This window comes from Lycium barbarum, chromosome 6 (assembly GCF_019175385.1).
Source record: "Lycium barbarum isolate Lr01 chromosome 6, ASM1917538v2, whole genome shotgun sequence".
NCBI lineage: Eukaryota > Viridiplantae > Streptophyta > Magnoliopsida > Solanales > Solanaceae > Lycium > Lycium barbarum.
The window spans coordinates 1,304,399-1,329,241 of record NC_083342.1 but is presented as its reverse complement, the minus strand read 5'-3'; the positions used below and the strand labels follow the sequence as shown (position 1 = coordinate 1,329,241).

General features: G+C 37.4%; 1 protein-coding gene and 1 non-coding gene across 14 annotated transcripts; both read right to left on the bottom strand.

Annotated features, from left to right (window-relative positions):
- Positions 1-429: 429 nt before the first annotated feature.
- Positions 430-24,843, bottom strand: LOC132600393 (uncharacterized). Of its 13 annotated transcripts, none has more exons than XM_060313522.1 (13): positions 24,714-24,843; positions 20,869-21,385; positions 19,685-19,869; positions 16,967-17,071; positions 13,683-14,942; positions 12,297-12,908; positions 11,985-12,210; positions 10,300-11,072; positions 1,684-1,749; positions 1,319-1,393; positions 958-1,023; positions 814-861; positions 430-738 (listed from the first exon to the last, which is right to left on the bottom strand). In XM_060313522.1, the coding sequence occupies exons 2-13, from the start codon at positions 21,377-21,379 to the stop codon at positions 622-624; spliced, it is 4,044 nt and encodes a 1,347-aa protein (XP_060169505.1). In that variant the 5' UTR covers positions 21,380-21,385; positions 24,714-24,843; the 3' UTR covers positions 430-621. The 13 variants fall into 13 exon arrangements, 7 of the variants coding, with proteins under 7 accessions (XP_060169505.1, XP_060169508.1, XP_060169509.1 ...); XM_060313525.1 differs by lacking the exon at positions 24,714-24,843 and adding an exon at positions 23,842-24,031 and having other exon boundaries at positions 430-733; XM_060313526.1 differs by lacking the exon at positions 24,714-24,843 and adding an exon at positions 23,842-24,031 and having other exon boundaries at positions 430-730.
- LOC132601021 (U6atac minor spliceosomal RNA) lies at positions 2,948-3,070 on the bottom strand. The gene has a single exon (XR_009567473.1). It is a non-coding gene; the product is annotated as a U6atac minor spliceosomal RNA (small nuclear RNA).

Below are 24,843 nucleotides of genomic sequence, written 5' to 3'. Positions count from 1 at the left end.
TGTCAGTCCAAACAACATATTCAAATCATTCTGCTTCAAGCAGTTGACCTTATTTTTTAATTTAAATTTCGTTATTTTCAATATCTATATGTTTAGATTAAACACAACGTCTTGCCACGATGAAAGTCATTTTCTACAAAAATTGTTTTCCATATAAATATTCTCCTATAACATGCTCTCAAGTGTTTAATTGGTGAATGAAAACTAATTCCTTAATAATATTAACAAATCGTATAATATTTTGATGAAAATTTGTCTATAAAAGATTCATAATATGTCCAAGTGTTGGTTGTGGAGCAAATGATATATGAAATTAAAAGCCAAGATAATTGTAGGAAAAATGACTTCAGTCCTTTCTTTCCCTTTTGATGAATAGTATTTCCTGATAACCATACACCATAAAATAAATGTCTCATGGAAAACATTAACTTTCAAAAACTGACTTCTGTCATACCAGCTCAAAAATTGACCTATACAGTTAGTGGAATTTGAGGAAAGAATATCACTGAGGCGGGATCATATTATTTCCTCAAGTATTTAACACAAAAAAGTGAGAGAGAGAAGAAAATGAGCTATTCGCTGTACTGAAACTAAGATGACTAGATTACTTCATTGAAAAAATTATAGAGAACTGTTTTCATGGTCGTAAACGTCTTCGTCTGTTAGTTTCTGCACAAGTGACACTGGAACCAAGCAAAAATCTCTTCTTTGTACATCAATTTCTTCCACCCTGCTATTCTGTTTACTTCATTCATAAATAATTCGCAAGGGCAATGACTTATGAATTATATCAGAAGATTAAACCAATTTTACCTGTGAGCGAAAAAGGGAACTATTGTTGCTTCCCGTGTTACACAAGTCCTGCAGACACGTGAGTAAATCATGGAATGCACTCCGAAAAAACAAGAAACAAGAAAAACGCCTTTTTTACTTCAATGCAGCGAAACTGGTTCGAACCTGAATCTGATCTTTAAGAGCCTTGATAGAGTTATAAGTCTCACGGAGGACTGAAGCTGTGCCAACCTGCAATAGAATAACCTCTTTTTGAGCATTGGCTATACAATGTAATTAGAGAAAATGGTGAAGCTGGTCAGTCACGAAAAACTTTAAGTATGCGCTTCACACAACTAAGGATAGTTGCGTGAGGCACCATTGTCTCACAAAAAAGTAGACCCATGTCTTACACTTTTGGGCCCACATTTTTGTGAGACAAAAAGTTGCCTCATACAACTAGTGTCAGTTGTCTGACGCACAATAAAATATACTGCCAGTCATCAAAAATATATAAACGTTGAATGTTGCTTCGGCAATTAATTACATTGCCATGAGGAGAAACTAGCTTTTGCAGAGCTGCAATCTTGTCCCTTATGCTTTTCTTTTTCCTCACAGGCACCTGCAACACAAGCAAGAACAACACCCTTCAGGAACTACTTACTTAATTTGAGCTGGCTGCTGATAATGCCTCTTATCATCACGAATAATACAAGAAAAAGAAGGAACTGTATTAGTGAACTGTAGATTTTCTTTTGATAGACACGACTCAAAAGTGTACATTATTAAAAAATAAATTTACATGAGACCGCCAAAGTGGGGATACTTCCTCCATTTGATTGCCCAAAAATATACTTCCGTGCAAGCTACTTGCGAAAAAAGATATCCTAGTTTGTCTTAGTTTCCTCTTACCTGCGAGATGTTCTTTCTCCTTAGGTGAACATAAATCTCTGATTCACAAACAATGGACGAAACAGTCCGAAAATGTGAGCAAAAGGGCATATCCAATCATGAATCTAGATGAGAAGTATCTAAGAGTTAGTTCTGTAACCAATAATTGACTGGCACTATCAATCCACTAAAACAATATTTAAAAGGCAGCGTATCACTAGTCCCAATGTTCTGTATGGTGTAACTGAATAATGCAAGGCTTGAAAAATATACTCAAAAATGTAAGAAACAACTGATACCTCGGAAGCAATACAAATTGCTGCATCCGGAGTTAGGGGTATAGTTAATGATACCTTCTCTCGTCTTTTGATACTTTAGCACCAAAACATACAGGTCCCAAAGGATAACTTTTTCTGGTTCAAGTTCAGCAAACTACTTGAATAAGTAGGGAATGAAGGCAATTTTTGAGTTAATTGATCAATTTTTCTTCTCAAGTGGTATTTGTCTGAATGACCCCTATTATTTGCCAATAAATGAAGGAGCCGAAAGATATGGCCAAGGTTTTGTGTGTCCCACAATGGATGAACTGAAACTAGTTTACTTAAAGAGGAGGTTCCAACATTTAAAATAATATTAGAAGAATATAGAAGGTCTTGGATATAAGATATAGTTAATGTTATGTCAAGAGCGTAGGACAAATGACAAACGTCAACTTTCGATTGCAGTCCCTAGGTGCCTTTATTTGGTGGTAGTGTAATTAGGAGAAGTGGATAGCTATTAACGCAAGAAGAGAATGGTAAAGAAAGTTGACAATAAAAGATGAATAATTACAATATGGTTCTATTTTATTAATGTTAAGAAAGCCGATAATGGAAACTCGACCTCATATCTATTGGACTTGATATTGATATTGGTCTCACCAAAAGACACAAGCAAGTTGAAATTTCATCAATATATACTTACAAAAGAAAAAGAAGTGGCCAAGTTCATTTATAAACATCCTTGTTAGTTTTGATGATATTTTTCACACGAGCTTCTTTGTCCTACTGTCACTCTTTGCCACATAAAAGAGTACTATAAGATGGGTGTTGAGAAGTAAAATTTTGGGGAAAATGACTGAAATCCAGAATGAGTTGAAAAATAGGTAAAGGTGACGGTCAATCTTCTATTGGATCCATTATGGATGACTCTCCTATGTAGATCAATCTTACAGCTCTTGGTGAGAAAGATTGAAGGTGGAAGATGGCAAAATGCACAATGTGCTATACAATATCTTTTTGATGACAAAAAAAGTTGGGTTGATCAGCCAAAGAGGATAGCCTTAACCGGATGTGTCTGATAACAGGTAAAGCCTGAAGGCTGTTCCCGTCCCTGTCGGGGGGGTGCCAACCATCCCTCCTTTCTACTCCTTTTTTTTATAAAGAGAAAAAAGGAAAGTGATTGATACTCTGATCGGTTATTGCATTCATGTACGTTGATTATGATTTTCATTCTATAAATGCTGAAAAGATTTTGTATGTGCATTAATTATGATTTCTCTTCCAATAAATGCTGGAAACTATACAAAATCTTTCCAGCATTTATAGAAAGAAAAATCATAATTAGCGTACATGAATGCAATGATGATGTTGTGATACTATAGAAAACCAAATGGGTAGGAACTAAGGCTAATGTTGTATGGGGTGGAATGTGTGGGCATACTAGGAGAGATAGGATTAGAAATGAAGATATTTGAGACAAGGTGGGAGAGGCCCCGGTGAATGATAAGATGCGGGAAGCGAGGCTGAGATGGTTCGGACATGTGCAGCAGAGAGCCACAGATGCCCGGTGCGGAGGTGTGAGACATTGGCTATGGACAGTTTCAAGAAAGGCAGAGGTGGGCCGAAGAAATATTGGGGAGAGGTGATCAGACAGGACATGCTGAAGGTCCAGCTTACCGAGAACGTGACCTTAGATAGGAGGCTATAGAGGACACGGATTCGTTCATACTAGTAGTTGTATTGTTACTTTTATGGTTTCTTGTCCTTCGATTTCGATTTCTGCTACTTTCTGTTGTTTCTTGTATCTCGATTATCATGTTGATTTGTAAAAGCTACTGCCTTTTTTCATACTGTCTATCATGCTTCTATTGTATTTTGCCATGACATTTTAAACTGCTTTGAGTTGCTTGTTCTTGTCCGGAGGGTCTACCGGAAACAACCTCTCTACCTCCCAAGGTAGAGGTAAGGTCTGCGTACACTTTACCCTCCCTAGACCCCACTTTGTGGGATTACACTGCGTATGTTGTTGTGACGTACATGAATGCAATAATTGATTAGAGTATTATCAATCACTTCTTTTTCTCTCTTAAAATCTGCTTCAAGAAGGTGGGGAGGCCAAAAAATGTCATCCATATTATGCAAGAAGGCTCACATTGTTTGCTTATTATTCTCTTGCATTTTAAAATCCGCCTAACTCACCATTATGCATCTTTTAGACCCTTCACCTTCGAAGTGAATTCGAACACTGACACAAGGATTTTCATTCCTTTTCCCTAACCAGTAGGGCGGAACTACCTTAATACTTCATAAAGTACGTTTCCTTTATCAGGGTGCTTATAACGTTAAATCTTGCTTAAAATGGCTATATATAAAAGGGATTGATACTATTACTCGAGTTGGTCCGCTTATATTGGAGGTTAAAACTGCCACCGGAGCTTAGTTTGTTTGCTTGGAAGTGCTTAAACTAATACTCTGCCTACCTTATTTGGGTTATCTAAAAGGGGAATTAATATGACATTGCCATTTATGTGACTATCTTTTCTGGAACGTTAATACATCCTCTACCAAGTTGCATGCAGCAATACTCTAGCTTAGGATTTGATTTTTTTACTAGAAAATGGATAAAACATGCCCCTTACATGGAAAACATCAAACTTAGTCATCACAAGTTATATATTGTACCAGGATCTTGTGTTTTCAGGAGGAACACAAACCAGACCACTTGGCTTTTTTCTGTCTATTTAGGAGAATTTACTTACTCTTAGGACTAGAAACTCATAGAATCTGGGGAACCCAGAGTAAAAAAAATGGTAGAAGCAGAGGCAGCAGGATGATGATACTAATGAGCAAGGCAAAGTTACGGAAGCAAAGAAAAGCTTTAGAACCGCAATGGCAGAGGAAACTAAAGCATTAGCATAGTGGGCAACAAAGCCAAAGACCCAAATTCTGATTCAGCTAAAATCCTACTCTGGAACTGGAAGATAGTTGGTCAATAGTAAAATACCATTAATTTTTTTTTCTACCTTCGAAGTGGTCTTGAAAGAAGGTTCAGTTAGTTCACATGCTCGCAAGACTAGATTTTTTAGGTGACCGGTCTGGGTAAGATTGGCATGTATGAAGAACATAAATTGTAAGTACTTAATACGCATAACAGATGGTTACTGGTGATAATGATTCAGCATACTTCCTACGTTAAGGGTCTTTCTATTTTTAGCCAACTAGACTTCTTGGTTGAGCATGAGGCTCCCATAATGGAGGCCTCAGGTTCGAAACCCCATGCCTACGAAAGTAGAGGATTTGCCTTCTGGGTCAAGCTCGTTGCACGGGGCTTGCATAGTGTGGGTTATCTCTCCTGTGTGGTTTGCGGACTATTACACAGGAGCGGGATTTACCCTGTGCGCACTCGAAGGGTAGCAGCTGCGGATTCCCTTGTCATTAAAAAAAATAGTTGTACTTTGGGTTTAGGCCCATGTTCATAAGACCTTGTAAATACTAATTGTCGTGTAATTTTTCTAAGTTCATATGAATGAAGATGGGAAAACCCTTGTGAGGTTGTAGGGTATCTAGTTCTACTCGTAGACTCATAGTTCTTCAAATTAAGGTATATTTAGTGGTAATTTCTTTCTTGTTTAGCTTTAATGATTTAAGTTGTTTATTGGAATTCAAGACTCCAAAAAAGAAGCTCAAGCTATTGCTACAAATTAATAGGATGAAAAGCCAAATTCTCTAAAGTGAAAAATCAGCTCCAGAAAGGTTCAGGATCACGAGATAGTACACTTGCACATTTCAAAACTTAATTCTCCAAGGGTAGATGAAATCATGCTTTGGTAGTGTCAAGGTACAACAAATTAAGCATGCCTAGACACAATCATAGCGAGAAAATGATCAAAATGGTCCTTAATGTATGAAGGTTGAATTGTTTTGGTCCTTGATATATTCACTTGATTGAAATAGTCCTTGATGTTTCGAGAAAATGATCAAAATGGTCTTTAATGTATGAGGGTTGGATTGTTTTGGTCCTTGATATATTCACTTGATTGAAATAGTCCTTGATGTATGCAAAATGTGGATGGTTTTGGTCCTAAATCCTAAATATAATGCCGTAACATTATTCAAATGTTATAAACAATCTGTTTTACCAAGGATTATCTCTGATCATTCCCCTATATCATTGAAATGTGGAGAATGGGATTTCTCAAAATCATATTTTAAATTTGAGAATTGGTGGATGGAGGTTGCAGGTTTCAAGGAAAGGGTGGAGGAATGGTGGACATCTTGAGAAGAATCAGGTAGACCAGATTATATTCTGGCCTGTAAACTGAGGTTCCTGAAATCAAAACTGAAGGAGTGGAGTGCTTTAAATGGGGGGAATTTGAAGGTCAAGAAAGCAGATATCCTATACAAAATCAACTCTATAGATTCCATACAGGAGCAAAGAACCTTAACAGAAGATGAACTACTTTTGAAAGCAAGTTTACAAATGGAGTATCATGAAGTGGCAAAAAATGAGGAAATCTCATGGAGACAAAGATCTCGAATTCTATGGCTGAAGCAAGGGGATAAGAACACTAAGTTCTTTCAGAGGATGGCTAATTGCCATAAGAGGTACAACCACATTGACAGTTTAGAAGTGGAGGGAGATACCATCACTGATCCACAAATAATTAAGGGGGAAATTGTGGATTTCTATCGGAGACTTTACACTGAGACAGAATACTGGAGACCTAGCTTCAATCTACGAGGAGAGTTCAGAGTTACTGAAGAGGAAAATGTTTGGCTACAGAGAGACTTTGAAGAACAAGAGGTGCTCGACTGTCTGAAATCATGTGCAGCTGACAAGGCTCCAGGTCCAGATGGCTTTTCTATGGGATTTTTCCATTGCTGCTGGGAGATTGTGAAAGAGGATCTGATGAACACTGTTAGGAATTTCCATAGAAGTGAATTCTTTGAAAAGAGCTTTAATGCAACTTATATTGCATTAATCCCCAAGAAGAATGGTGCCAAGAGACTAAAAGACTTCAGACCCATTAGCCTGATTGGGAGTGTGTATAAAATCATCTCTAAGTTGCTCACAGAGAGGCTTAAGAGAGTGATCAACAAGTTGGTAAATGGACACCAAATGGCTTTCATAAGAGGTAGACAAATTATGGATGCAGCTTTGTTAGCAAATGAATGTGTTGATTCTAAACTTAAAGGACAGAAAGCAGGCATATTATGCAAACTTGATATTGAGAAGGCATATGACCATGTTAATTGGAACTATCTACTTAAAGTTCTAAAAGACATGGGTTTTGGGGTGAAGTGGATTAAATGGATTTCTTTCTGCATAAAGACAGTAAAATTTTCAGTTTTGGTGAATGGTTCACCAGAAGGCTTTTTTGCCTCAGAAAGAGGTTTGAGGCAGGGTGACCCTCTTTCACCTTCCCTCTTTCTCATTGCCATGGAGGGTGTAAATCAGATGTTTCAAGTAGCAAAGGAAAGGAGTTTTGTGAAGGGGTTCAGAGCTGCAGTTGGGGGGAACAATGGCACTGAGATCACACATTTACTATATGCAGATGATTCACTGGTTTTTTGTGATGCAGATATCAACCAGGTGGAATATTTGAGGTCTATTTTGGTGATTTTTGAAGCAGTATCAGGGCTACATGTTAACTGGAATAAGAGTATGTTGTTTCCAGTCAATAAAGTGGAAAATATTCAACTGCTAGCAGAAATTCTAGGGTGTGAGGTGGGAGCCTTACCCACCATTTACCTAGGACTCTCCTTGGGTGCAAAAAGTAAAGCTCTGGAAATTTGGAATGGTGTTTTGGAAAGGTGTGAAAAGAGGCTTGCTAGTTGGAAGGGGCAGTATTTATCATTGGGCGGCAGAGTCATTTTAGTCAACAGTGTACTGGATGCCCTCTCCACATATGTCATGTCTCTGTTTCCTATCCCATCTAATGTTCTGAAAAGAATAGACTCATTGAGGAGAAAATTCATTTGGCAAGGCAACAAAGAAAGGAAAGCAATCCATTTGGTTAAATGGGACTGCCTCATCACCAGTAAGAAGGATGGAGGACTTGGCATTAGGGATCTCAAAATCCATAATCAAAGCTTACTTATGAAGTGGTTGTGGAGATATAACATGGAGGTCAATGCATTATGGAGGAGGTTTGTGCATGATAAATATGGCCAAGAAGAAGAGTGGTGCTCTAAGTCAGTTAATAGTCCCTTTGGAGTGGGTGTTTGGAAAGCTATTAGATCATTGTGGCCATCTCTGGCCGAAAATATCAGTATAAAAGTGGGCAATGGAAGGAAAATTCTCTTGTGGCATGACAACTGGCTTGGGCATGGATCCTTAAAAGATTTGTTTCCTAGTTCTATAATATTGTTACTCTACCGGAGGTAAAACTTGAATCAGCTAAAGGAGTACATGGATGGAATATTACTTTCAGAAGATTACTACATGACTGGGAATTGGAAAGAGCTGTGGAATTATTCAAGACCTTGGAACAATTTCAAGGTTTTAAAGAATCTGAGGATTCTTTGTACTGGAAACATGGCAATAATGGTGTTTTTACTGTCAAATTAGCATACAATTATCAGCTCAGGCAATATACACAATCTGATCAGTGGCCATGGAAATCCATTTGGAAGACTAAGGCACCGTATAAGGTTTCATGTTTCTCTTGGCTGGTAGCAAGAGAAGCATGTCTCACCCAGGAAAACTTAAGGAGAAGGGGTTTTCATCTATGTACTAGATGTGTTCTGTGTGATGCAGCCAGAGAAAGTAACTCACATTTATTTATACATTGTCCTTTCACTATACAATTGTGGCAATTTTTCCTGAACATGGTAGGACTAAGTTGGACTATGCCGGCGAACAGCTGTGAGTTATTGAAGTGCTGGAACTATAATGGGGGAGCAGTAAGACAAAAGAGTTGGTGGAAACTTGTCCCAGCAGTTATTTGGTGGATAATTTGGAAGGAGAGGAACAATAGAGTTTTTGAAGACAAATGTAATTCTGTGCAGAAAATTAAGATGAATTGTGTCATTTTGTTTCACTTTTGGTATAAAGAAAACTATGTAGAAGAGGCTGAATCACTAGTTGATATGATAGGTTCCTTGTGAAGCAGTAGTCTGCAGCATGGTGGGGTTTTTTTTTTTTTTTTTTTTTTAATTTTGTATGGCTGCACTGTCATGGTGCAGGTTTAATATATATATATATATATATAAATATACATGTTACCAGTCTCAAAAAAAAACATTATTCAAATGTTTGACACAAAAAATTCATCAAATGTAAGTGAAAAATAAATAACATGCAATGTGAAAGCAAATAACTTAAAATTGAAAATATAACCTAAATTCAAAATCCAAAAGAAAAAATTCAACATAATACTCATATGTCAAATTCTAACATTACATAAGTAAGTTTCTAACGTAACTTAAGTAAATAATTCAAAAGAAAGGAAAAATATAAGTTTATAACCCCATTCACAATGAAATTCTACTTTAATAACGTCACCCGTTATATGTCAAGTTTGTTAATAACTCATTCTTTTCAATATTAAGAGGTGTAGTTTCAAATATTAGAATAATAACACGGTTATGCTAAATGAATAAAATAAAAAAATACGAGCAATTACATGGAATCACAAGAAGTAAAGGTTGGGAATGAAAAGAAAGAAAATGACAAAATAAATAATATAAAAAGAATAATACATTTTAAAAATAAAAATAAAATAAAAAGTAAAAATAAAAAAAATTAAAATTTTTTCACTTACATTTGATGTATTTTTGTGTCAAACATTTGAATAATGTTACGGCATTATATTTAGGATTTAGGACCAAAACCATCCACATTTTGCATACATCAAGGACTATTTCAATCAAGTAAATATATCAAGGACCAAAACAATCCAACCCTCATACATTAAGGACCATTTTGATCATTTTCTCCAATCATAGCATCAGAAACATGGTATAATGCGAGAAATAAACATTCATGTGAAATCTAAACCATAATGCAAGAAATAAACATTCATGTGAAACCTAAACCAAGGAACGGATAATATTCCGATAATAAATTCAGACAGATAGATAGTTGGAGCCTATACAGCTGTCTTACTCATGAACCCTAAAAAATATAGAGCAGGGAGGAGAAGGGAGTTGCGTACCCAGATATTTTCCCAAAGCTTCCCCTCCAAAGGTTAAATTTGGTTAGACCTCTGTTACTGCCCTCTGAAAGCTTTCTTTTCCATTCTGCTTTTTCCATATTTCTAAAAAGGAAGTTTCTACACTTACCGATACAAAAGCTGACCCACAAATACACAAGAAATCCACTTTCACTATCAATACTTCAGTCATCATCGGACAGACAAACAACGCCACTTACATTAGTAGCTGTCTCTGAAGAGATAGAACCTCCCTGTACACTGCCCATTGAATGAAAATCAGATAGATCTAATGAACCAAAGTTGCAGCCAATATCTGGTGAAGGTGGCATAAAACTAGGCCTGTGTGAATGAGATCGATTCTCCATTGCTTGAAGCAATTCCCGTGCTGAGAGAGATGGATTCTGTATAGCAGAGCCTGCTCCACGTCCATGGTCCAATGACATATTCCCAGAATTAGAAAGATTTACAGGTACTTGTTGCACTATGGGTAGTTGTACTTGATTTTGTAATGTTGATTGTAGAGATGCAAGCTGCGGAAGTGAAGGTGATGATGCAGTTACATAAACGGGTCGTGGATGACCTGGCATGCCATTTGGAAGGATTGATGAACTGCTAACAGGGATCGATGTGGGTCCCTTGAAACGTTGAAGATGAGGGGCTGGAGCACGAACTTCACCACCTAATCGATGATTACCCCTGGAAGGGGTAATTGCGCTAATGAAAGGCGGCCTGGTTACAGTTCCCGCAGAAAATGTTGTTGAACGAATAACAGCAGCAGGTTGGCTAGATAAAGATGAAACAGCAACAGATGCAGATCTTGATGTAGTCTCCCCTGAATGTACTGAACGATTAGTAACGGGTGACGTTGAGACAGATGTCTGCTGGGCCCCCCCAGGCTGGCGAGCGGAGGACGAAGCACCAATTGTGGAAGATCTTAAACTCTGCTGCTGCCGTACCTGATGTAGATGTTGCATATAACCAGGAGGCGCAACTGGAACAAAACAAAATTTCATTGCTTAAAGAAAAGATAGATACTAAAATCAAGTTTATCATGTCATGCTGATTGCTGAAAATTATACATGTGATGCACAATCCTTATAACCAAGTACACTGGTATACTATAAGCAAATTAGCAATCTCAGGCATAAAACAACACAACTTTAAGAAGATAGCAAAGTTTTGGGTTGTAGTTTGAGATAGATGAGGCCTCTGCAAGATATAGAATTCGGTTCAAGACATTAAGCCTGACAGGTAGAGATCATGGTTCAGTCTAGGGGTGGCAAACTTAGCCCATGAAGACCTGACCCCCCCCCCCCCCCCCCCCCACACACACACACACACACTCCCACACCAACCAAAACAACCCACCCATTTATTAGGTCAGCCTAGTTTAGCCCAACCCATTTCAGTCCATCAAAAAAAATTGGACTGATATGTAGGCCAAATTGACCCATGAGGAATCTTGTCAAAATATTTTCAAAAAGACATTTTTTATTTGATATGTTATATATAGCCATATATAAAAAAAATAGTTTTATTAGGTACTAAAAAAATTATAAAAGAACCAAAGAAATTAAAACTTAGTAAGAATTGGACGGGTTGGGTTAAGACCCACTTTTTCCCCATTTCAACCCAAGTAACTTTTGTGCGGGTTATTAACTCATCCCATTTTGACCCGCCCAAATTCAGCCCAACACGCCCATTTGACACCCTTAGTTCAGTCCAAGAATGGGACTTAATCAAAAGATTTAGCTGCTGGATATGTTGAAAAATATGTGTTACCTTTAGGGGCCACTAGAAATGTTGAAGTCAACAACACAGTTGCCCCATGTCATAATTAATGTGGGTAAACAGGAAATATCAACTAATGTTTAGGAACACATAACCAAAAATACTTAAATACCTTGTTGTAAACCTGAAAACCCAGGAAAGTTGGCATCCATGCATGTAAATCTGAAGGAATCAGCCAGAGCTTTATTCATGAGAATCTTGTGCTGATTCATATCAAGCTCCTTCTTCTTCAAAACATATGCTGCCTCAGCCTCCAGAAGCTTTACTTCATATTTCTGACGAATTGGTGCTATAACCTCCTCTATCTCCTTCTTGCACTCGGATTTCAAATGCAATTTCTGTTCAAAGAGAGGAAAACAAGTTAACAAAATGATGCGTGGAGTCCTGAGTGTACATATAATCATGAAGGATATTGGACACGAACCATATCCTCAAGGCCCTTTGTCACTCGTTCTTTTTCTTTATGTATTCTTTCCCATTCTATATGAAGAGGGTCAGCTTGGAAAGGAAAGGCTAAATTTCGAGTGGCAATCTGATGGGCAGGACGCACTGGCATGTTGCTAGATCCCTGAATAAAGGCAAAATTAGCTTGACTGGGAAGTTCAGCAGAACCCTGAACCACTGGAAACACAGTTTGAGTTTTCCGAGAACATGCACGCGGATCCGGAATGGATTGAGGATGCACTCTACTGACTTCTGGTAAGATAGATTGATTGTTGGTAACCCTTATGTCTGCCAAAACAGATGCACAAGGCTCCAGATTTTCCCCAGCTGGAGAAACAGCTTGATGTAAAGGTTCTGCTGGGGAAGATCCAGAGATTGGAATAGAGTTTCTTTCATCATGGGTTTGAGGTCCACACTCCCTGTGAGTATGGTGAGTGGCAATAGGAACACCATCACCTACTGTGAGCTGTTTCTCAAAACTGCCAGCTAAAATTGCTTCAGTTTGTGTTCCAATCTGGTTTTCACTAAGTGGCATATTGTTATCGCGTGTTCCATGATCTCCTGAAGACCGGGAACATTCATCTAAGTTTACCTGATCCAGTGGAAGTGAAAAACTATCAATACTAAATCAGTCTGGGTATATCCATAACTCAATAACAACAACATACCAAGTGTGATCCCACAAGTGGGGTCTGGGGAGGGTGGGGAGGGTGGAGTGTATGCAGACCTTACCCCTATCTTTGTGAGGTAGAGAGGTAGTTTCCGATAGACCTCGGCTGAAGAAAAGCGTTTTTGAAAACAAGTTTGACAAAAACAAGGGTATAAAATAAAGTTGTGATGAAAACATCGAAGAAAAGAAAAGTATTGAAAGATCCTTCATCAAAAAAAAAAAAAAGTATTGACAGATATAGTAAAGATAACCAAAGAAAAAGAAACAACAGTAGTAATAAATTGAAGAATACGATGACGATAGAATACTATTAATAATACTGATAAGAACAAGAGGGAGCAATTAAGGTGCTCTAAACTAGAACCCTCTCTCCCACAGAAAAGAGAGAAATCGCTCGACTGCCTACTAACCTTCTATCCTAATACTCGACCTACATGCTCTTCTATTTAGGGTCATGTCCTCGATGAACTGGAGATGTGCTTGCACAACAGGTACACGATTGTTGGCAGATATAAGTGAAAGGCGCCTGAGATAACACTAACTTACTTAACTGTTATGGAATATCCTCTATTTCAGACATTTTAACTTGCCCAGAGAAACCCTTAAACTACTTGTGTCCAGATTTAGAACCTAAACAGACACCAGAATGAGCCAACACATGCATCATATAAACGTGCAAAACAAAAGCAAACATACTGGAGTTTGCGCCAAAGAACTAGCATCATCTGAAGAAGGGACTGCTGCTACACCAGGCAAGTCTGGTGGCAATTCCTTTGGAGTTCTTTGATTTCCGTCAATGGAGTTAACTTCGTCTCTCTGGTTTCCAACAGAACTATTTTCCAGCATATTATTTTCTGTAACCAATTCTTTAATAGTGTTATTTACTTCAGAAGTTTTATCAGGTCCAACAGCTTCATTAGGGGCAACTTCAGATATTTCCAAACAGTCTCTACTTCTCTTGGCCAATGCAACTTCACCAGTATGTTCTTTGGGAGGCAGAGGAACCTTGCATGCAATTTCCTCTTCACTGCCACCTGAATTACCTGCTTCATAGGACTGCTTAACCGCAGAAACTGCTGCTCTCCCCATGGATGTGATCTCAGCTTGCTCTTCTGAAACTGAAGCTGCTAAAACATTAGTAGTTTGAACAGGAAGAACATGGCACACGTCTGGAGAAGATGCAGGTGCATCAGATGCTTCCATGTCACCCTGCAACCCTGATACAGCATTTCCTGGACCATGTAACTCAACATAAAGTCCGCACACAGGGATAACAGTCTTAGGAATACTGTCAGAGACATTTAAATTTTCCGCATTCCTCATGGCAGAGTATTTAGCCTCAAGCTCTTTCAGTTGCTGGTCCTTTAGGCATGTGTGCTCTTCAATTTTCTTTGCAAACGAAGTTTCTAATGCTTTTTGTCTATCATTTGTTGCTGCAGTCTCACCATGTATAGCATGGAGAACAGCTATCTCCAGTCTGCGCTCCTCCTCTAGCACTTCTTTTTTCTTCTCCCAGATTTTATGGAACTCCTCAATTTTCTCCTGTTCCTCTTGTTCCAGCATGGATATTCGTTTGCCATGTCCACGCTGAACCTCCTTAATGACCTTATCCCTTTGACTATCCCTAAGTTTTTTTGTAGGAGTCACACTGCCTTCTCCACCTAACTCTTTATCTTGTAACCTGTCTATGATATCAGTTTTCACAGCTTGTGATATGCTTCCCTTATATGGTTCTTCTCCAACAGATTTGACTGGCGATATAGAATATCTTGAAGAGCTCGAAGCATTACCATTTTGATCCAATTTCCGCAAAAACTTCTTCTTTAAGGAGCGCATCTTCAGATATACATTGTTTGCCTCTTCTTTAGTGCATCTGAACTGTAACTGCTGTTTTACGAGCAAGAATATATCATCTTTGTCAATCTTTTCCTTTAAGATTGAAGCTGCGGTCCAAGACTGAAAAATTACAGTAAATTAACATCAATGAGAACAGAACTATAGTAAAATTCACTAAATGAACATGTAAATTTAAGGCTACTTAGAGATATCTTAGGCTGCAAAGAGAGTCATGAACTGAGACAAATTCTTTTCCTCAAGCTCTCATGGACATGAACTACTTTACCATTAAAAAAAATTGAGCATGTTAAAACTTGTGACTTTCACAAGTGAACGGTAATTTCTCTCTTTTCTTTTTCGTGAGAAAAGTTATGCCAGTATAAAAGCCCATTGTCGTGCAAAATAATACTTACTTTGTCCCAATTTAGGTGGCGGTGTTTGGCTAGGCACAGAGTTTAAGAAAGAAAGATTTTTTTAAACTTGTCGTCTAAAATAAGCCATAGATATTTGTGTGGCTATAAATCATCTCACTAGCAGTGAAATGAGAAGTTTAAAGTTACATTGTTTCTAAATAAGGAAGTATGACATTCTTTACGTGACAAACTAAAAAAGAAAGTATTGAAATTAATCAATACCTACAGTTACTTGCATATACAACAACTACTCCTCAGTCCTAAACAAATTCGGTCGGGTATATGAATCCTCAATGACTATGTTTCCCATTTAAACTCATCTCAGGTCAAAAAGCAACAATTTTACTACAACTAAGTCCCAAACAAGTTGGGTCGGCAAACAAATTGACAAATAGATCAGTTTGAATGTTTTCTTTCAAGTTAGAAATTCTGTTGTAGCTAGATGAATAATAAAAAATAGGCGAAATATGTTAGTGTACTAATGGATAACATCATAACATTTCAGGTATTGTTTGAATACATTTGAACTTTTAGAAGTAAGGTATAGAACAGGATGATACAAATCTTACCAAACATTTCGTACGTTCCAAAATAGCAAGTGTGAAGAGCAACCATTTATCAACATGAAGTGAAAATTTATTATAAATGACTGACAAATTGATCAGTTTGAATGTTTCCCATCAAGTTATAAACTTTTGGTTGAGCTAGAGATATAAAAAAGGAAAAGCAGATAAATTAGTGATAGAGCCGAAACTTGACGTCTTTGTTTAAAGTATTTCTTGAACTTATATTTTTTAAAGTAGTGACTAGTGAATTCTACAAATATTATTACTTGGAAATCATAAAAATTCTCTTCAAATGTTCCAAAATGAATATTGTGTCAAAAATATTGGGACAGGAAAAGTTACAAATTATCAACACAAAGCAAAAAGTTATACATACAATTAAACATTTTAATCACTTTTATGGTTTCCATATATTAGATATTTTAGTTTAAGCAGATGAATGGACACACCATCATTAATTTAAAATGAGGTATATTAATATAACGAAACAAGCTAGAAAGAGAAAAGGCAGTTAAAGATCATCTGATCGTGACTTCAGAAACCCTTCAAGTAACAATTCTGCAGCCGAAAATTTAACAGTTGTCTCAACTTACATTTGTTACATATTTTCCAGTGTAATGTGGTCATAACTCAAACACAAGGATGCATGAATGTTGATAACAAATAAAAAAAATTGAATACACATTAAGGGCCGATATGATATTCAACATTGAAAGGATAAAATTATGATTTACATTACTAGTACTCCCTCCGGTCCAATATTCTGTGACGGATTGGGCCCAAAGCTTAAGAAAAAAAAGAAAGATATTTGAAACTTGTGCTTAAAAACAAACCATAGACATTTGTGTAGGTAAAAATCATCCCATTAAGCGTAAAATGCTAAGTTGCTCGGACTCTCCAAAAATGTTGCTGCGGCCGTGTCGGATCCTCCAAAATGCACTACTTTTGGAGAAAACACGCACCCATGGGCATTTTTAAAGAGTCCGAGAAACATAGGTAAAATGAGAAGTTTAAAGTTAAAATGTTGCTAAATATAAAAAGTGTCATTCTTTTCAGCACAGACTAAAAAGTAAAGTGTTTCACATAATATAGAAAGGGAGTGTTACTGAAACATAAAAAGCACAGGCAAAGAGAAATTGGAAGTGGATGAGAAAAAGATACTAACCAGAGATATTTGGAAAGCCTGTAAAATAGTTTCAGGTTCCCTATTAACATGATGATTCTCCATAATATATTCCAGAAACTTTTCCGCTGTATGTTTGATAACTTCCTGCATTTAGATTTTAGAGCCATATAAACACAAAGTAAAAGACTGGGAGGTCATAACTAGGGTTGCCAATCCCTTGGTTATGAAAAAGGAGTACTTAGAAGTTCGAAGTTAAGTATGGCAAACTTGCCAGAATAGCTTTTATCATTTTCCTTTACAAACTACACCAACATAACAAGTTTTTCTGATGAGGTTTCATACCACCCCCTCCTCCCACCCAATTCTATAGATTTAAAAAAAAAAAAACAAAGAATGGGAAAGAGAAATGTGACAAACTATAGACGACATGAGGTTCCTCATGGCAGATTAGGAAGGGCAAGATAAGTTTCTTAAGAATGAGTTGTAAGCCAACACAAAAGGCTTTTCAGAAGCATAATCAAGGAACCTAAAGATCATAGGAGGGGTAAAGGGCAGAAATACAACATTAAAGGATCACCAAACTATTGTATAAGATTCATTTTCAGGTTAGGATGGTGCTGGCGCATTTTTAGACAGGACAGCCAAATAGAAATAACTTTCATTAAATAATAGAAGAATATTTGAGCTAATGGCAAACTAAGGGATGATAACCTTCATTCATGAAAAATATATACTGATTTAGGTAAGATAACCTCATCGACAGTTATTGAAGGAAGTTTTCAAACTGCAGCGCACTCAATTTTTTGGTCAACACACTATTACTCACTTAACCGGAAGCTGAAATAATTTAGTCTTTTTTATGTGAAATAATTTTTTCAGCTGCTAAGTCACACTATGAAAGTGTGGGAAAGGGTGGTGGAAATGAGGGTGAGGAGAGGTGTGTCTATTTCAGAGAACCAGTTTGGATTCATGCCGGGACGCTCGGAAGCCATTCATATTGTAAGGAGATTGGTGGAGTAGTATAGGGAGCGGAAGAGGGACTTGCACATGGTATTCATTGACCTAGAAAAGGCCTACGACAAAGTGCCACGAGAGGTCCTATGGAGATGCTTGGAGGCTAAAGGTGTACCTGTGGTGTACATTAGAGCGATAAAGGACATGTATGATGGAGCTAAGACCAGGGTAAGGACGGCAGGAAGAGACTCGGAGCACTTTCCTGTATGATGGGGTTGCATCAGGGATCAGCTCTTAGCTCGTTTCTATTCGCCCTAGTGATGCATGAATTGACGCGACAAAGACAAGGTGAGGTGCCTTGGTGTATGTTGTTCGCGGATGCATAGTCCTGATTGACGAGACTCGCAACAGAGTTAACGATAAGCTGGAGGGCTGGAGACAGACGTTGGAGTCTAAAGGATTTAGATTGAGTAGGACCAAGACAGAATACTTGGAGTGCAAGTTCAGTGGCCTACCGCGTGAGGCTGACGAGGAAGTGAGGCTTGGTACCCAGGCCATTCAAAAGAAAGGAAGTTTCAAGTATCTTGAGTCTATTATACAGGGAGATGGGGATATCGACGACGATGTTTCACATCGTATTGGTGCAGGGTGGATGAAATGGAGGCTCGCCTCCGGAGTGCTGTGTGATAAGAAAGTGCCACCAAAACTTAAAGGCAAGTTCTACAAAGTGGTGGTTAGACCGACCTCACTGTACGGGACGGAGTGTTGGCCAGTCAAGAAATGTCACGTTCAGAAGATGAAAGTCGCAGAAATGTGAATGCTGCGGTGGATGTGTGGGCACACTAGGAGGGATAGAATTAGGAATGAAGATATCTGAAACAACGTGGGAGTGGCATCGGTGGAAGACAAGATGCGGGAAGTGAGGCTGAGATGGTTTGGGCATGTAAAGAGGAGAGACACAAATGCCCCCGTGCGGAGGTGTGAGAGGTTGGCTATGGACGGTTTCAGGAGAGGCAAAGGGAGGCCGAAGAAGTATGGGGAGAGGTGATTAGACAGGATATGGCACAGTTTCAGCTCACCGAGGACATGACCTTAGATAGGAGGTTATGGAGGACTCAGATTAGGATAGAAGGCTAGGTGGCTAATCCTTTCACCATAGTAGTTGTAGTTTTACTCATTTGTTTATTGCCATTTGATTTTTGCATTGGATTGCTGCTTATATTTGTTGGGTTGTTGTACTTTGGTTATCTTAGTTATCTATAGTAGTTAATGCTCCTTTCTTTCCGAACTGTTCTACCATGACTTTCTCGCTTTTGTTATTCCTTGCTTTCTTATTGTTTTCGATATGTTTGGTCCTATCTAACCTTTTACCTTGTTTTTCCTCTCTTGTTCTCCTCTCTTGAGCCGAGGATCTTTCGGAAACAGCCGTCCTACCTTTCAAGGTGGGGGTTAGGTCTGGGTACACTCTACCATCCCCAGACCCCACATGGTGGGATTATACTGGGCTTGTGTTGTTATGTGAAATAATTTCAAGAAGTGGATGATACAGAGCTTTAAGGAAAGAGTTACAACAGCAAACACGATCTTTCCAGTACGTTTCTCCTAAATGTTCTATTACTCAGACAATTTGGTTAAACCACTAACAAGGCTCTAGTAAACACCCAAGGTAAGTTAACCAGGACCTGAACACCCTCGCTACATTTCCCAGAGTACACGCATTTTACACCACTTTTTACACATGATATTAGCATGATAAAAATGAAAAACAAAAAATTATAAGACATGTAATGTAAAAGTCAATACCGAAACTTTTATCACTCCAAAAAGTTTTGCTATCTCAGCTTTCAGATGGATATGGAGGCTTTTCTGCTCACTGCACAGCATTCTTCTTTCTTCAGGCTCAACCAGGTCTGCTTCATTCAACTGACTAGATTTAGATCTAGAACCATGCTCCCCATCAATATCATCATCTTTACAAGCATCTGAACCTAACAAAGACATATTAGCAGAGGTGCTGCATCTAGGAACAGCTAAATATACGGTGCAACAAACATATAATAATAGGAGGATAGCCTATTGGAGATGGTTGACTCTAGAGATACATCCCTTTGACCAACGTTTCTTTAAAAAAGGAAAAGTGAAGCACACAATTTACTGAATACAATCGTTCTGAACTTTTCACATTTTGCATAAACAATGATAATCATAAATGCATTGAGTTTTCATATTAGTCAAATTGCAAGCTTCGGCATTCAATATTAATCTAACTCTCCAATGAAGCTCCATTAAAGTATAATTTCAGCAGGGCCATCGAAAGATAAATTACAGTCACAATTAATTTTAAGCCATCAGCTAACCAACGATAAAGAGAATTAATTCGCAGCACGATTTAATATTTGATTACTTTAGTTATTTGTACTAAGAGAGGAGGAGAGAAGCAAAGAGAAAACAAGAATTAATAGCAGAAGAAAAGAACTTGCATGCAAAGGAAAAAAGAGTCAGTTATTTCACCAAAAAGAAGAAAGAAGTAAATAAAAAGGTATAAATATTACTAGTATTTAGTAGAATATTTCTAATATTGGAGCGTGCTAACGGGTCAACTAGCCCATCTTACTTCAAGTTTGAGAATATGTGGTTGCAACATGAATTTACTGGGAAAGACCTGCCAGACGAAAATATGGAAGAAACAATGTGATGATTCATACACAGTACCATTTCTCTCTTTATCAAAAAGAGAATACCGTTTTCTCCATATATAACATTGCATACAACTAGTTTACAGGAAGATGTAATATTTTAGAAGTAGAAACAAGCTAAGAAGAACAATTTCAACAGTTTGACATGGTTATGGGATAGTTTATGCTACTATAGTACAGCAACTGATTACTGAAGAAGTGGATCACGTGCTATGTCTCTTACTACAATAAAAAAAGGAGAAGGAAAACAGAAATAAGAAAATGAAAACTTCAAGAGAACAATTGGCATACCTGATGCAGTACCTCCTTTCTTTTGTTTTTTGAATGATAACCTGAAAGTTCTGCCATCCATTCTTTTCCTTTTTAAATCACCAGGTGCAGTGATATTCTTCTTGCTAGTGCTAACACTTTCAGATTCCATTGTCAGCTTCTTCATAATCTTCTCTCGTTTCTCCTCCTTTGTACTAGAAGAATTGAATTCGCTGCCTAAGGACCTTGATGAAGTAGAGCACCTTTCAGACCTTCTTAAAGGGCTCGGAGTATTCTGCTGTTGAAGTCCCCCAGATTTCCTCTTGGCAGGAGACATGGAGGATGGCGTTCGCTTCTCAAGGCGCTCAGACTTCCTTTTACTTGCAGAGCTTATATCAATTTGTTTCGATGAGGTTTCCCTAACTGAGGATCTTGTGGATCTATCTGTCTTTCCCAAGTCACGACTTGATGATCCTTTACTAACCAGTTTGTTCTTTGAGTTATTACTGCCGTTATCCTTATTTTTGCTCCCAGATCCAGCATCCTTAGCCATCTTCAGCTGTGATAAATAAACCTCGAATTGCCTCAGACGATTCTAACTATTCCAAGTACTCAAGAATGCAATAATCAGATGCCAAAAAACAAAAGAAAAAAAAGAAGAAAAAAAAAAAAGGACAATGTTCCCTGACAAGTGACAACAATAGAAGCTTAAAATAGAAGGGTGCCAGATTAAAGTGCCTGTTTTAACAGAATCCAGTATATGGAAATTATCCTGGAAACCATTTCGTTGACTTGGAAGCAGTTTACCAGTTTACCCTCCCACCAACCCCGACCCAAAATTCAGCTACATGTCCTAGCCAGGGGCGGAGCCAGTGTATTCGAACCCCCTCGGCGAAAAATTACAGTGTATTTTTAAAGTTAAAATTATTTTATTATGTATATATAATAGATGTTGAACCCCCTGACTTCTTTGTATATTTACCTTTTAGAATTTTTGAACCCATGAAAATCCTGGCTCCGCCACTGGTCCTAGCCCTCAAAACAATTACAGCTAGTTATTTCCTACATGCAAATTGGTGTTGCAACAAATACTATCTTGACCCAAATTTCAAAAGAATCCCTCACGTATCAATATTCAACATCAAGGCTTGCTTATCCCTAAAGCCTAATTGCCTGCATGTAATCTCTGAAAGGATTTACTAAAAAATAACAACAGAACACATAATAAGTTTAGGGTACAGCATCTCTCTTTTTCTTTTTCTTTTTCTTTTTTCTTGTCTCTCTTTTTCTTTTTCTTTTTTTTTTTAAAAAACTAACATAGCTCACTGTTGAAAATGTTTAAGAAATTTTTCAAGTACGAACTTACTATCAAAAATCAATGCTTGTATATCAGTTTTGAAAAGAACTGGAACAAAACCAAAAAAAAAAAAAAAGGACCTTTCAGAGTGCATAATTTAAGTTCAAATTCAACAATCCAATTCATTCAAATGCTAATAAAATCAACCAAAATAGTGCAAAACATGCCACATTCAAATCCAAAAAAACTCAAGTAACAACCTAGAATATTGTGAAAAGAAAACATTTTACACAACACATGCGGTCAGTAACACCAACATTGCTGTTAAACTTAGTAAACATCACATGAACAAAAAAAAATTGTCCAACAACCTAAGATTTACAGTAATATACAAAAAAAAAAAAACTTACTTTAAAACCCCCAAATCACTGTAATGTACTAAGAACTTGTTCACTGCTATGAAATAGCAGAAATGTTTTCCCTAATGAAAGTAGGGAAAAGAAAACAAGTCCCACAAGCGGGTATTCCCCATTAATTGTCTCCTCCCCACCCTCGAACGCACCTCATTTTCAACCCCACCCCCACGCCCACCAGCTCCACTCCACCACCCACCACATTTCCCACCCCCACACCCGCCCCACCTCACCCCCAACCAGGGGCGGATCTACTAAGGCCTGTGGGGATGCCACGCCACCCGCAAGCTTCGGCGAAAATGCCGTGTATGTATGTATACATACATATCAAATTGTATAAATTGATACACTGCCACCCAGTCTAACAAAGGGCTTGATAGTGCCAGTGGCAACAGGCAATTGTTGCCTCCCTGGTGACCAGGGTTCGAGCCTTGGTAACAGTATTTAATTATTTTTTTGGCTTGTTGCAGTAAATAGACTCACACGTACATAGTAAATTCTACAAATTGACTCCACAAATTTAGGAGCCCTTTTATATCAATTGCCTCTTTCCTTTTGTTTTTTTCTTTTTTCATTTCCTTAATTCCTCTTGACTTGCTTTTAAGGTAATAATACATATAGCTAAATCAGTTGCTTTTACATTTAAAAAAATTGGAAAGACCTAATTTGTGCGCTAAGTTGTTGTAATTATTATGTATTTTCGTTCTATCATTTTGTCTAATATAAATGGAAAAGGCTAATAACCCGACCCGAAGCCCAACGTAATCGATCAAAAATTTACTCTATTTGGATTCAAAAAACAAAAATGGCACCCGGAGCCTCCAAATCCTGGATCCGCCTCTGCCCCCAACCCCCAACCCCCAATCCCCACTACCCACCCCGATAGTATTTGTCTAGATTATATAAAAAGTATAATATTTTTTGCTTACGCAACGAACACAAGAAAATAAGTAAGAAACCCACTTATTTTACGGAAAACATTTTACTTCATACCAAACACCCCCTAAGAGTGCATAATTTCAGTTCAAATTCAAGAATCCAGTTCCACTCAAACAAAAAAAAGAAATATTACACAGATTACAACACATGACAAATGCTAATAAAATCAACCAAAATATTGCAAAAAAAAAAAAAAAAACACAAGTAATTAACAACTAAATGTATGAAAATATAACATTTTACACAATGCATGTGGTCAGCAACAGCAACATTTACTATAAAACTTAAAAAAACATCACATGAACAATAAAAAAAATTGTCCAAGAATCTAAGATTTACAGTAATAAACAAAAAAAAGAAACTTACTTTAAAACCCCCAAATCAGTGTAATGTATTAAGAACTTGATTACTGCTATTATTAAATTTCACAAAAGTTTTTCCCAAATTGATCTGATGAAACCCTAAAAATAGAAATTTTTTGAAACCCAAAAAGCGTTTCACTTTTGAAGGTACCGACTGTTGATGACTTGGGGAGTAGTTATTCCATGTTATGTGGTACAGTGATATGATATGGACACGCTACTCAAAAAAAAAAAGATTTAACTCCAATTTTTCCTTTTTATTAGTATTTGATTTAAAAGGTTGGAGGGGGTTTAATTTGGGATACATTTATTTAATTTAGTTGGTCGGGTAGGGTTAAAAGAGGGAACAAGTTAAAATGGGTAATTTTAAGTGAAATCGGGTAACAAATGTTGATTTGGGAAAAACATTGATTTAAAATCTCGAGTTGGAGGTATCGCTGGGAAAAAAAACTAAATTGATTGGGTTTTCTCGAAATTAACGAGTGGATTTTAAATCATAGATCTATGTTTTGAACAGATTAAAATGGGTAATTTTAAGTGAAATCAGGTAATCGAGATTGATTTGGAAGAAACGTGAATTAAGATCTCGAGTTAGAGGTATTGCTGGGGAAAAACCTAGGTTGATTCATTTTCTTGAAATCAACGAGTGGATTTGAAATTACAGATCATTTTGTAAACCGATTAAAATGGGTAATTTTAAGTGAAATCGGGTAATCAAGGCTGATTTGGGAAAAACATGAATCAAAATCTCAAATTAGAGACATCGCTAGGAAAAATAGCTAAATTGGTTCGGTTTTCTCGAAATCATCGAGTGGACTTGAAATCATAGATCTATTTTGTGATATACACGACTCAGATAAGATTTATATATCTTACCTCCCAGTGTTGTTCTGATTGGATTTCTCCGAGTTTTTACTACTAAGTATCACTTCTGCTAGCTAACCATACAATCGATTCTCGAAACCAAACGAGACTGAAAAGAATGAGAACTAACACAACCTTCAAA

Bases quoted from the DNA above. Each gene is read 5' to 3' on its own strand.
- LOC132600393 (XM_060313522.1), bottom strand. From the start codon at position 21,379: ATGGCTAAGGATGCTGGATCTGGGAGCAAAAATAAGGATAACGGCAGT. The intron at 12,909-13,682 runs GTATGTTTGCTT...CCACTGGATCAG, and splicing joins GTTCTTTGGCGCAAACTCCA to GTAAACTTAGATGAATGTTC. The intron at 862-957 runs GTTCGAACCAGT...ACGTGTCTGCAG, and splicing joins CTCTTAAAGATCAGATTCAG to GACTTGTGTAACACGGGAAG.